Raw genomic sequence first — 13,703 nt, forward strand, 5'->3', positions numbered from 1 at the left:
CTCTTGCTAGAGGTAGGTCAAATTCTCGTACATGTATAAATTATTGTACATGAAGGGGTACAGGAGATATCAAGGGTGGGGGATTCCAACCTAAACTGATTTGGCAGGATTCTTGCTAAAATTGGGATGGGCAGGCCAAAGACAGGAAAGGAGCCAAGGCTGAGGCCCGGTGAAGACGAGGGCTAAGAGGGGGCCGAGTAAGGTTTGGTCCAGGAGAGAGTCTTTGTTATCACCTGTCCGGGTATGGATCTGACATGATTCTTCAAGTTGACTTTAGATTTTAGCTTTATACTTGGATGGAAGACTACCGGAAAGCACAGGGTGCTGTAGGCTTCAAAAAAATAAATAAATAAAATAAATAAGTTTTAGCTTCATGCATGGATTGAGGAACTATTAAAAATAATGGCAAAGGCCGGGTGTGGTGGCTTACGCTTGTAATCCCAGAACTTTGGGAGGCCGAGGCGGGCGGATCACAAGGTCAGGAGATGGAGACCATCCTGGCTAACACGGTGAAACCCAGTCTGTACTAAAAATACAAAAAATTAGCCAGGCGTGGTGGTGGGCATCTGTAGTTCCAGCTACCTGGGAGGCTGAGGCAGGAGAATGGCATGAACCTGGGAGGCGGAGCTTGCAGTGAGCCGAGATCGCGCCACTGCACTCCAGCCTGGGCGACAGAGTGAGACTCTGTCTCAAAAAAAAAATAATAATGATAACAAAAACTGCAATTACTTTTGCACCAATCTAATAGTTTTTTATATATATAATATATCTATTTGGAGGATATATATATTTCATACATATATTTGGAGGATATATATATTTCATATACATATTTGGAGGATATATATATGTATATTGGGAGGATATATAATTTCATATACATATTTGGAGGATATAGATATTTATATACATATTTGGAGGATATATATATTTCATATACATATTTGGAGGATATATATATTTCATATACATATTTGGAGGATATATATTTATATATGTATTTGGAGGATATATATATTTCATATACATATTTGGAGGATACATATATTTATATACATATTTGGAGGATACATATATTTATATACATATTTGGAGGATATATATATTTCATATACATATTTAGAGAATATATATATTTCATATACATGTTTGGAGGCATATATGTTTCATATACATATTTGGAGGATATATGTTTATATATATTTGGAGGATATATATATTTCATATACATATTTGGAGGACATATATATTTATATACATATTTGGAGGATATATACATTTCATATACATATTTGGAGGATATATATATTTCATATACATGTTTGGAGGCCATATATGTTTCATATATATATTTGGAGGATATATATCTCATATATATGAAAATACATGTATGTATTTTCGAACATGCATTACAATAAATGCATAGCTATTCAAATTTTAAGGTTGGTTGTATGCCATCTAAAATTGTCCTGCATACCACCAGTGGTACACATACAGCACTTTGGGAAATGCTGGTTTTACAAAGAACACAGAAATGTGGAAGGAAAGGCTATATTCCAGCCCTGGCTGGCATGCTGGCTGTCAGCTCTTAGTAGATTACTTCGGGCACCTCTTGAGGCTCAGAGAAATGGCTAAAGACGTTCTCAGGAGGAATGGAGGTGGGACGAGGGCGAGGCTCAGTGGACTGAGTTTCCTCTCACCCCTACTACTTCCCAGACGTGGAGCTGGACCTCCAGAGGAGCGTGCATGCTGTGCTCCGGGAGCTCAGCACCCAGGCCCCTGCCCTGCAGAGCAACCAAGGTAAGAGCCAGCTGGCGGCAGCGGCTGGTCCCACTGACCTCCACCCAACCCCAGCCAACAACACACACACATACAGGAAAGGGCCCCGGCCTGGAGCTCATGGGGCAAGGGTCTTCTCGCCAAACCCCTTTCCTGCTGGAAATACCTAGAGCCTGAAGGACTGAGAAGGCTTCTCTGCTCCCTAGTTCAACCCTCCCAGCAACTGCCGCAGAGCACGTTGGGGATCTGCCACCATTTTTCTTTCCTTTTTTTTTTCTTTTGTTTTTGAGATGGAGTCTTACTCTGTCACCCGGGCTGGAGTGCAGTGGCGCAAACTCGGCTCACCGCAACCTCTGCCTCCCCGGTTCAAGTGATCTGCCTGCCTCAGCCTCCCGAGTAGCTGAGATTACAGGCATGCGCCACCACACCTGGCTAATTTTTGTATTTTTAGTAGAGATGAGGTTTCACCATGTTGACCAGGCTGGTCTCGAACTCCTGACCTCAAGTGATCCGCCCGCCTCAGCCTCCCAAAGTGCTGGGATTACAGGCTTGAGCCACAGCACCCAGCCTGCCACCTTCTTTGTTAACCACCTTCCCTAGCTTCACTTTCTTTTTTTTTTTTTTTTTTTTTTTTTTTTTTTTTTTTTTTTTTTGAGACGGAGTCTCGCTCTGTTGCCCAGTCTGGAGTGCAGTGGCTGGATCTCAGCTCACTGCAAGCTCTGCCTCCCAGGTTTACGCCATTCTCCTGCCTCAGCCTCCCGAATAGCTGGGACTACAGGCGCCCGCCACCTCGCCCGGCTAGTTTTTTGTATTTTTAGTAGAGACGGGGTTTCACCGTGTTAGCCAGGATGGTCTCGATCTCCTGACCTCGTGATCCGCCCATCTCGGCCTCCCGAAGTGCTGGGATTACAGGCTTGAGCCACCGCGCCCAGCCCCTAGCTTCACTTTCAAACTTAATTCCCCTCAGCACTCCAGGCCTGCAGGACTTCCAGAATGTGGCTGGGGGCACACACCTGCAAGCACTGCTGCTCTGTGATCCACATGCATACACCTGTCACAACCTGTCCCCACTGGTGTCCCACCTGCCTTCCTTTCTGCCCTGGGAATTCACTGTCCACAAAGAGCTACAGATCAGAACTCCCACCTTAGGAGGAGCCCACCCAGGTGCCCAGGTGCACCTGGAGCCAAGCGCTGGTGGCAGGGTCAGACCTGCAGCTGGTCGGAGCTGCGGCTGGGGCTCCAGGGCTCAGGGTCCTGCTCAAAGGGGTCTCCTCTAAGAGCTCCTTCCCACCTGGTCATGCTGGGCTCCCCTTTCTCCTGGCCCAGGCATGTGGAGGTGGTCCCTGCACAAGAAGGTCGAGCGAGATCCTGGTAAGAGCCCGGCGCTGGTCCGCATTCTGCTCAGAGAACTGGAGAAGGTGAGTTCCTGGACCTCAGGAAGGAAGACGGGGATGAAAGGAAGAGAGGGGCCAGTTGGGCAGGGGCTCAGTCCTGGCAGCTGTATGTCTCCCAAGCTTTGGTTGCCTGCATAATTTTTATCATATGCATCTCCCTCCTGTACTTTTACGTAAGCAATATTTTCTTTACATCGACTCTGATTGTGTTACTTGAATAAACATCTTTCAAAAAGAAGCGCCATAATGCGACCACAAATGGAAAATCCATATCACTTGTCAGAAACAGAAGGTGCCTATACACATCAATATACGATTGTTGACGTTTCTCAAAATTATCCTCGGGCCACCTACATTATCCTCCACACTACCCAATGTCGTGCTTGCAGCTGTGTGGGAAACACTGCACTCAAGGATGGCTCGAAGCTGGGGACTTGTTTGTGGCTTTGCTGCGACTCCTACCCTAACTGAATTTGGGCCCTCACCTGCAGAGTTCTCTGAGGCCCCCCCGATGCTCCCACACCCTCCCCAAGGGGCTTCCTCACCTGTGTGCCCTTGCCTCCCCACTCCTCTATCCAGAGCAGACAATGGCCCTTTGCTCTCCCCCTGGCTGCCTTCCACCCCATCTCCTGCCCACCCCCAGCCTAGACTGCCTCCTGCTAGAAGGTGGGGAGTCCCCCAGCCCAATACCTGTCACGTGATCTCCTGTTTTCCAGGCGGAAAGCGAGGACCTCCGGCATGTCATCATTCCCTTGCTGCACACTGTAATGTACGTGCTCACCAAGGTGAGCCGGGGACTGAGGTCGAGGTGGTACTGGTGACCTGCACGTGGCTGGGCCGGACACTGTCCTTTCCCCTTAGTGGGCAGTCAGTCTCTGCCAGGATCAGCCTAGAAAATCCCTTGGATTACCTGCCCTAAACTGGCTTCTAAGCACCAGCCACCCCCTTTCCCTCCTATATGGAGAGAGAACTTTGGAGAGACAATGGCCTTGAATGGCAGGATGAGGTCTTTGCATTTGCTCCCGTGTGCGGTGCAACAGGAGACATCGCTGATCCCTACGCAGAGAAGAGACATGATACAGATGCGGTGAATGTTTCAGGAAGAGTAATCGGGAGCTGCGTGTTGTTGCAGGGGGTGGGAGTGGTGGTTAAGGAAGGCAGGAAGAGCAAGTCTGGGGTTGCCGTAGAGTCCAGGGTCAAGACGGGGCTTAGCTCCGGCAGAGGCAGAGGGCACAGGGAGGTGGGGAGGGAGAGGGGGGCCTCCTGGGCACTGTGGAGCCCAGGCCTGTGGGATGCAAGGAGGAGCAAAGGAGACTGAGGAAGTGCCTCCGAGGTTTTGAGCCTGGAGAACCGCAGGAATGTGCTTCCCTGATAGAGCAGGAGGGCTGGGAGGAAGTTGATTTGCTTGCAGAATTGATGCAGTGAATTTTTATCTTGGTAAGTCGGGGCGGGGCAACAAGGGGATGTCTTACAGGTGCTGGGAGAAGAGGCTGGAAGGTGTGGGTTTGGGAGAGAGCTGTGAGCCCAGGTCTGGCTGTTAGGCCTGACCTTTCACCTCTTCTCCCAAGCCCCGCCCCGGAAACTCCCCTGGGACCCTTCACCTCCCCCTCCTCCCTCTCACCTCCCCCTCCTCCCTCTCACCTCCCCCTCCCCCCTCTCGCCTCCCCCTCCTCCCTCTCGCCTCCCCCTCCTCCCTCTCGCCTCCCCCTCCCCCCTCTCGCCTCGCCCCCCCCTCCCCCCTCTCGCCTCCCGCCTCCCCCTCCCCCCCTCTCCCCCCCCCCTCCCCCCCCTCGCCCTCCCCCCCCCCCCCTCTCGCCTCCCCCTCCCCCCCTCGCCTCCCCCTCCCCCCTCTCGCCTCCCCGCCCCCCCTCCCCCCTCTCGCCTCCCCCTCCCCCCTCTCGCCTCCCCCTCCTCCCTCTCCCCCCCCCCCCCCCCTCTCGCCTCCCCCTCCTCCCCCTCTCGCCTCCCCCCCTCCTCCCCCTCTCGCCTCCCCCTCCTCCCTCTCACCTCCCCCCCCCTCACCTCCCCCTCCCCTCTCACCCAGGCCACAGGAATCACAGAGGAGCTCTACCAGAGAATCTACGCCTTTTGCACGAGGTTACTGACCCTGCCCACCCCCTACTGCACAGTCGCCTTGGACTGCGCCATAAGGCTGAAAACAGAGACGGCCGTCCCAGGTGAGAGTCACCGGGCATCTTTGTCTCCCTGCTGCACCTCCAGCACCGCCCAGGGTCTTTCCTTTTTCTCCAGGATACCAGGGGGCTCAAAAGCCTCCACACGTTCTGTAGGAAGGTGGAGAATGGGAATCAGAGAGACCTGGGGGCTGGTTGGCCAAAGTGGTCTGGTTTGCAGGGACCCTCTACCAAAGGATGGTCATTGCCGAACAGAACTTGATGAATGAACTGTATCCCTACCAGGAGAGGTGAGTGGCCCCAGAGAAACTGCTCCCTTCAGCCTCCTAAAAGTGTTGTGGCGTTAGTGACTGCTCCCTGGCAGGAGGACAGAAGAGGAGGCTGGATTAAGAAGAGCCCTAGCAGAACTCCCCAGCCCTGGCATTTGTCCAGCAGTGGAGTGCGTTTGCAGTTCAAGGTTGGCGCCATATTGTTTTCTGGAGACCACTGAACACAGCATAGGTTTTTCTTCTGAGGCTGGATTCGAAGCTACCTGGCTCACGTGCAGAAGGTGGACATGACCTCGGGGCCACTTTGGAGCTCTGTCATTGCACCTCCATCCTGCCCTTGGCCGTGATGCAGCATCGTACCAGCCAGGCAGCCAGAGGAGACTGCAGAATAGCCATAGCGGAAGGGCTCAGGCGCAGGTGCACAATGAAGCCCGAGGGCTTCCATGGGAGACGCCCAGCCCCTTAGATAAGACTGAGGAAGTGTCCCCTGCTCGTGCTGGGGAGAGGGGTGAAGAAATTGGGAGTGGCACCTCCCTTTTCTACAGGCACCTCCACTAACTTGGCCCTAAAAGGCACAGCTTGAGTTTGGGGTGTGAGGTGCTATGTTCATGAAAGATGCAAGGATGCCCAGGGCACCCAGAGGACTTAGCATGGGAGAGGTGGGGAGACACAGTGGGTGAGGAGGAGGGAGTAGGGGAGGTCGGATCTCTGGTGTGATAAGAGTGATGAGAGAAGAGGGGATCCACTCAGAGCTCAGAATTCCAGTTCTGGCAGGAAGGATTTGGAGTCCCTCCTAGAGGGTGACCTGGTCCCTGGGCCAGGATGCTGAGAGAGGGAGCAGGATTGAGGCTGGAACTTTCCTAGACACGGGACTAGGCCTGCTGTCCTCTGTGGACAGTGATTAGAGCTGCCCCTCTAGAAGGGCAGTGCATGCTCTTATTTGCCACAGTCCTCACCATTCCCTATTGTCATCCTACCTAGAGACTTTCGAATCTGAGACCCCTCTTTTCAGCAGGATTAAATTACTTGGGGGTGCTGCACAGCTCTGACAGCGCCCATCCGGTGGCCCCTCTCCCATTAGTTACTATCAATCCCACCTCTCCCCTCTGCCTCTGCCCTCAGAGTGTTTCTCTTCGTGGATCCTGAGCTGGTGTCTGCCTCCGTGTGCAGTGCTCTGCTACTGGAGATCGAGGCGGCCCAGGAGCAGCAGACACCAGAGGCCTGCATGCGCCACGTGGTCTCCCACGCCCTGCAGGCGGCTCTGGGGGAAGCCTGTCACGCAGGCGCTCTGCACAGGAAGCTGCAGGTAATGGCCCTGCCTGCAGCCCCTTGTCAGTTCCAGCCCTGGTCCCTGGATGCCCGTACCAGCTGCTCACCCTGCTCGTCCTCCTTCTCCTGTTTCATATCACCTTTTCCCCCAAATCAAAAATTCATACATTTTGGCTGGTCACGGTGGCTCCCACCTGTAACCCCAGCACTTTGAGAGGCTGAGGCGGGCGTATCACCTGAGGTCAGGAGTTCGAGACCAGCCTGGCCAACATGGCGAAACCCGGTCTCTACTGAAAATACAAAAACTAACTGCCGTGGTGGCACATGCCTGTAATCCCAGCTACTTGGGAGGCTGAGGCAGGAGAATAGCTTGAACCTGAGAGGTGGAGGTTGCAGTGAGCCAAGGTTGTGCTACTGCACTCCAGCCTAGGTGACAGAGCGAGACTCCATTTCAAAAAAACAAAACACAATAATAAGATATAAGATAACACCAGTATTCCTAGCAGCAGGGTGAATACATGTCTCAGTCCTGAAAGCAGGCATCTGGGTCACCACAACAGTAGCTACTACATCATCTCACTCGGAGTCAAAGCCACAGTGATTGCAGTGACCTATAAGAGCCTGGTGTGGTGGCTCATGCCTATAATCCCAGGTACTTGGGAGACTGAGGCAGGAGGATTGCTTGAGGCCACGAGTTTGAGACCAGCCTGGGCAACATAGTGAGACCCCATTTCTACAAAAAATTTTTTTAAATGCCAGGCGTAGTGACATGTGTTTGCAGTCCCAGCTACTCAGAAGGCAAGAGGATCACTTGAGCCGCGTTCAAGGCTGCAGTGAGCTTTGATTGTACCACTTCACTCTAGCCTGGGCAACAGAGAGGCACCCCATCTCTAAAAATAAAACTGTCTACAAGAACCTCATCTTGAGGGCCTTGATCTGTTTCCACCTCTCTTCATTTCCTCTCTGGCCTGTCTCCTAACTTTCCCTCTCATTTCCTCTGCTCCAGCTAAACAAGCCTCTTCATTTTTCTCCCAACATGCGCACGCCTGATACAGTTGCACCCCAGGGCCTTTGCACTCACTGCTCCCTATGCTTGGAACATTCTCTCAGATACCTGCATGACTCACTCTTTCACTTCAAGTCTTCACTTTTTTTTTTTTTTTTTTTTTTTGAGATGGAGTCTGGCTCTGTTGCCCAGGCTGGAGTGCAGCGGCGCAATCTCGGCTCACTGCAAGCTCCGTCTCCCAGGTTCACGCCATTCTCCTGCCTCAGCCTCCTGAGTAGCTGGGACTACAGGCGCCCGCCACCACGCCCGGCTAATTTTTTGTATTTTTAGTAGAGACAGGGTTTCATCGTGTTAGCCAGGATGGTCTCCATCTCCTGACCTTGTGATCCGCCCGCCTTGGCCTCCCAAAGTGCTGGGATTACATACGTGAGCCACTATGCCTGGCCAAGTCTTTACTTAAAAGTTACTTTCAACCGGGTGCGGTGGCTCACGCCTATAATCCCAACACTTTGGGAGGCCAAGACGGGCAGATCACTAGATCAGGAGATTGAGACCATCCTGCCCAACACGGTGAAACCCTGTCTCTACTAAAAATACAAAAATTAGCTGGATGTGGTGGTGTGTGCCTGTAGTCCCAGCTACTCGGGAGGCTGAGGCAGGAGAATCGCTTGAACCTGGGAGGCAGAGATTGCAATGAGCCAAGATCACACCACTGCACTCCAGCCTGGGTGACAGAGCGAGACTCCGTCTCAAAAAAAAAAAAAAAAAAAAAAAAAAAAAAAAAAAGTCACTTTCTTAGGGAGGCTTCCCAGATCTCACAATTTAAATAATTTAGCCCCTCCCTCAAATTCCACATCCTCCTTCTCTGCTTTATTTTCTCTTTGGTGCTTACTGTTGTTATGTACCATACCATAAATTTTACTTATCTTGTTGATTGCCCGCTCCTCCTGCCATATACACACACGACAATAGGAGCTCCCAAATTTTCGTCTTTTCGTTTGCTGCTGTTATCCCAGGCCCTAGAACAACGCCTGGTGCAGTGAGCTGTTCTAAGTGCTGGAGACGCAGCTGTGAACAAAACACAAAATTCCCTGACTCCCGGGAATTCACAATCTAGTGGGGGCTAGAACATGGATCCAAGTGCTGGGTGACACTTTCAGGAGGTGGGCGTCAGCGGCCATCTCTGCCCCTCTGGGTAACAGATGATACAGACCAGCAGTCTCCCGCTATTAGCCTGTGAGGGGCAGAGGGGAACCCCCACTTGCAGGGCAGGTGTGGGGCCCTGAATGTGAGATCCAGAAGCCTTGGGGGGAAGCTCTGCCAGTCCACCAGGGGCAGCGGGGAGGTGTCACCTTGGGCTGCCAGGGCCCTGTCGACTTGGCTTAGGAGCTGGGGTGCATGGGCGCTGGGCCAAGACCCAGGCTCTGCGCCCCTCCCGGACAGGCCAGCCCTCGCCACACCCTGGAGCAGTATTTCCACGCCGTGGTGGCCGCCGTGGAGCAGATGGCCAGTGAGGCCAGCCCGAGCCGGGAGGGACACGTGGAGAGGCTGGAGGAGATTTACTGCTCGCTGCTGGGGCCCGCGGCGGGGCGCAGAGGTGGTAAGCGATGGGCGATTGGGGGACCCTGCCAAGGGTCCCGCGGGTGCAGCTTACTGCACCGCAGGGGGCGCCAGAGAGCAGTGCTGGACCTGCCTCTGTCTGGGAGGCAGGAGCCTGGGGAGCGGGGGCAGCCTGCGGATTTGCTAAGACCGGGACTAAGGCGGCCGGTAATTAGGCCGGGAGCGGTGGCTCAGGCCTGTTATCCCCCCATTTTGGGAAGCCGAGGCAGGCGGATCACCTGAGGTCAGGAGTTCGAGACCAGCCTGGCCAACATGGTGAAACCCTTTACTAACGTAGTAGAGGGTTTAGTCAGCCGGGCGTGGTGGCGGGCGCCTGCAGTCCCAGCTACTCGGGATGCTGAGTTAGGAGAATCACTTGAACCCAGGAGGCAGAGGTTGCAGTGAGCCGTGATCGCACCACTGTACTCCAGCCTGGGTGACAGAGCGAAACTCCATCTCAAAAAAAAAAAAAAAAAAAAAGAAGGCGGGAAATTTGGTCCTGATAACAGCTGTTGCCCACAGAGCCCCTACTATACTCCAGTTGCTGTTCTAATCACCTTACATATATTTAAATATATTGCCTATACTGTATTAAATCAATGAAACCTCACAGTCAACTTATAAGCTGGAAACTATTATTATCCCCATTTTACAGAGGATGAAACTGAGTTAGAAAGAGGTTAAATATCTTGCCCAAGATCACCCAAGGCAGTAAGTGGCAAAGGCAAGATACAAATCCAGGCTGTCTAGTTCACCACTCAGCTGTAGTAATCAAAGGATTTGATCGTCCAAGGACCAGAGTATCTAAAAGAGCAGATGAGTCAACGTCGTCTATATCTGGTATCATAGAGTTTTAGTCCTCACCCTTCCCTATTTGCATATTTATAAGATAATGCCTTATCTTATGCAAGGCATAATGTAGGTAAGATAATGCCTACCCTGACACAAGCCCCATGTGGATGGGGGCATCTGAAATAGCCCAGAGAAACATCCCGAATATGTGTTTCCTGGCTGTTGTAGGATGGTTCTGATTTGGGTCCCGTTTCATGGTCACCCAAAGTATCATGGAATGTGTCAGCCTGCATGTCCCAGATACGCATCGTCTCTGATCGTGCACCTGTAGTTATAAGGCATGGGGTTAAGGACTGGAATCCACTGGAAGAGGTTAGTGTGCCAGGCCCTGGGTTTGAACTTGGCAGCCCAGGTTGGGTGGAGGCCCCAGCAGTTGGGTGAGGTGGGCAGGATAGTCCCTGCCTCAAGACTCCATCTTCGAAGTTTTCCACTCTTTTGCTTTAATATTCTACACTGCCTCGGATCCCACATAGAAAAAGCTGCTCCTGCACCCCAAGCTGGAACAAACCGTGGGGCCAATCTGGCTTTGCTCCCCTTGTGGGCCCCTTGCTAACACTCACCAGTGACTCTGCGTGGATCAGGCAAGATCATCTGGGCTGCCCCCAAGCCACATCCAAGGGCACCTGTCTCCTGCCCAGACTTGCCCTGTGCATTTATTTTATTTTATTTATTTATTTATTTATTTATTTATTGAGACAAGGTCTCACTGTGTCACCCAGGCTGGAGTGCAGTGGCGCGATCATGGCTCACTGCAGCCTTGACCTCCTGGGCTCAAGTGATCTTCCCACCTCAGCCTCCCGAACAGCTGGGACCACAGGCACGCGCCACCACACCTGGCTTAGCCCTGTGCATCTGAATGACCAGGCAGCAGCCCCGTCAAGCCCCTGTGGCTGTAGGGGGCAGTATGGAGCAGTGGTTATAAGCACTGTGTTGTGGGTAAGAGCAGGGACTCTGGAGCTGAGCTGCCTGGGTTCAAGTCTTCACTGTGCTATTTACTATGTGACCTTGGGCCAGTCATTCAACCTCTCCGTGTCCTGGCTCCTCCCCTGTAAATTGAGGATAATAATGTCACCCATTGCCCAGGGCTATTGGCAGGATCCAGAGAAATGATTACACTGTGTGCCAGGTGAGTAGAATAAGGCCTGGCAGGCAGTAGGTGCTCAGTGAACACTAGCTGCTCTCCCCTAAGAAGCTTGCAGCCTCAGGAGGGGGAAGCCACAGCAATATAGAAATAAAACAAGAATACAGAGCCAAATCCTAAGGCCACATGTGAGGTGTGCCCAGTGTGCAGACAAAGTCTGCTCGGAGGGAATGACCACCATGGGCCGCTGGAGTGGTCAGAAAATATTCTAGAAAGAGGAGCAGGAAGAAGCGCTGGTCTTGGTCTCTCCCCTGGACTGCCCGGGGTTCCTACTGCCCCCAAACTTTGCTGATGAGTTCTTGTCAGCATCACTGACAGCAGCGAATGTTAATTGAGTGTCTGCTGCGTGCAAGATATTGGAAGCAGGCCTGAGAAGGGAAGGGGTCTCTCTTGCCTCATCTGGATGCAGGCAGGGCATTTTAAGAACAGCGGGGAAGCCAGTCTGGTGGCTGCACAGGGCTGAAGGTGTGGCCAGCATAGGAGAATAAGTTGGAAAAGGCCTTGTGAGCTGGTTTGTGAAGACCCCCTAAGGGCTGAGCTAGCCTTAAGGAAACATAGCTACTAAGCATTGTTGGACAGGGAGGGGACATCTGCACTGTTGGGCCCTGGATGGGCTGGTGGTGGCAGAGATGGAAAGGCAGATCAGATGTGGAGAGAGTCCCTGCCACCCCTTTAAGACCCCGCACAGGAGCTGAGCAGGATGGGGAGGGCAGATGGGGAGGGTCCCATGGCCTCCTCCATGGCCTCCATAGCCTGTTCCTTTCTGCAGGTGACCCTGTCCAAGAGCGGCCACCAAGCATTCCCCTGCCCAGCCCCTACATCACCTTCCACCTGTGGACCGGCGAGGAGCAGCTCTGTACGTGCCCCTGCAGCTGTCTGGAAACAGTGGTATATGTCTGTGTCTGTGTGTGTGCATATGTGTGCATGTGTGTGTCAGTGTGTTTGTGTGTGTGTGTCTGTGTGTGCATGTGTGTGTCTGTATGTCTGTGTCTGTACATGTGTGTGTGTGCATCTGTGTGTCTCTGCGTCGGTGTGTGTGTCTCTGTGCATGTTCATATGTGTGTCCTTATGTGTCTGTGTGTCTGTCTGTGTTTCTGTGTGTGTGTATATCCTCTGAGGAGGACTGGTTGGAATCAGGAACATAGCCCTGCCAGCCTTACGCATCCTCACTGCCCTCATTCCCCCATCCCAGGGAAGGAACTGGTGCTCTTCCTCCGCCCAAGATCCCAGCTGCGTCTCAGTGCTGACTTGGAGGTCTTGGATCTGCAGGGCCTCCGGCCAGACCGGGAGTTGGCCCGGGTTTCCATGCTGTCCACGGACAGCGGCATCGAGCGGGACCTTCCCCCGGGGGCTGATGAGCTGCCTGCACCCAGCAGCCCTGAGATGGAGCGAGCTGGGCTGAAGCGCAAAGGGGGCATCAAGAAACGTGCGTGGCCCCTGGACTTCTTGATGCCTGGCGGCTGGGACGGGCCCCCAGGGCTGCACCGGAGGACAGGCAGGCCCGGTGGGGATGGGGAAGTGCTGCCCGGTGTCTCCCGGCTGCACACAGCCCGGGTACTTGTGCTGGGAGACGACAGGATGCTGGGGCGCCTGGCCCAGGCCTACCACAGACTCAGGTGGGGCTCCAAGGTGGGGACTGGTGGCGGGCGCTGGTCAGGGGCACAGGTGGGCCTGGCATGGGCTGGTGAAGGATCACAAAGCGGCAAGAGAGGGTCGGGAGGCAGAGGCCAGGGTGGGACAGAGGAGGATGCCACACAGTGGCAGCAGCCGTCACAGAGCACCGCAGTCCCTGCTTTGTGTTTGTTAGCTCCGTGAACCCTCATCGCCATCCTGCGAGGGAGACATTACTGTACCCATTTTGTAGATGAGAAAGCAGAGGCTCAGAAAGATGACACAAATTGCCCAAGGTCCAGAGATAACAAATAGCAGAGCCGAGTCTCTTTGAAGCCAAGCCCCGCCCCTAACCTCCTCTGCTTTGCTGCCCGTTGCTAGGAAACGGGAGACCCAGAAGTTCTGCCTCACTCCCAGACTCAGCCTGCAGCTCTACTACATCCCCGTGCTGGCACCTGAGGTGACTGGACCGCGGGGAGGCGGTGGCGGGGCAGAGACAGGGCAGGGTGGGCAGGGACACACCTGCAGCCTCGCATCCCCCACATCCCCGGCGCAGGGACTAGAAAAAGCATCCTTAGGATGTGGAGACGGGACAGACGTCGGCAGTCTTCTGTTTCAGAGGCTGCAGACCGTGCTCTGGGGGCTGAATGT

The 13,703-nt window shown here is 53.4% G+C and overlaps 1 protein-coding gene across 2 annotated transcripts in view; it reads left to right on the forward strand.

Annotated features, from left to right (window-relative positions):
* The window catches only part of PIK3R6 (phosphoinositide-3-kinase regulatory subunit 6), a 67,523-nt gene that overhangs the window by 26,489 nt on the left and 27,331 nt on the right, over positions 1-13,703 (forward strand). For both annotated transcript variants that reach the window (XM_050765277.1, XM_050765278.1), the window contains 10 exons: positions 1,717-1,800; positions 3,106-3,197; positions 3,890-3,958; positions 5,218-5,350; positions 5,526-5,595; positions 6,697-6,880; positions 9,293-9,449; positions 12,211-12,297; positions 12,634-13,057; positions 13,434-13,512. In XM_050765277.1, the coding sequence (XP_050621234.1) occupies positions 1,717-1,800; positions 3,106-3,197; positions 3,890-3,958; positions 5,218-5,350; positions 5,526-5,595; positions 6,697-6,880; positions 9,293-9,449; positions 12,211-12,297; positions 12,634-13,057; positions 13,434-13,512 (1,379 nt within the window). The remainder of the gene's footprint in view (positions 1-1,716; positions 1,801-3,105; positions 3,198-3,889; positions 3,959-5,217; positions 5,351-5,525; positions 5,596-6,696; positions 6,881-9,292; positions 9,450-12,210; positions 12,298-12,633; positions 13,058-13,433; positions 13,513-13,703) is intronic.

Source organism: Macaca thibetana, chromosome 16, assembly GCF_024542745.1.
Source record: "Macaca thibetana thibetana isolate TM-01 chromosome 16, ASM2454274v1, whole genome shotgun sequence".
Lineage (NCBI taxonomy): Eukaryota > Metazoa > Chordata > Mammalia > Primates > Cercopithecidae > Macaca > Macaca thibetana.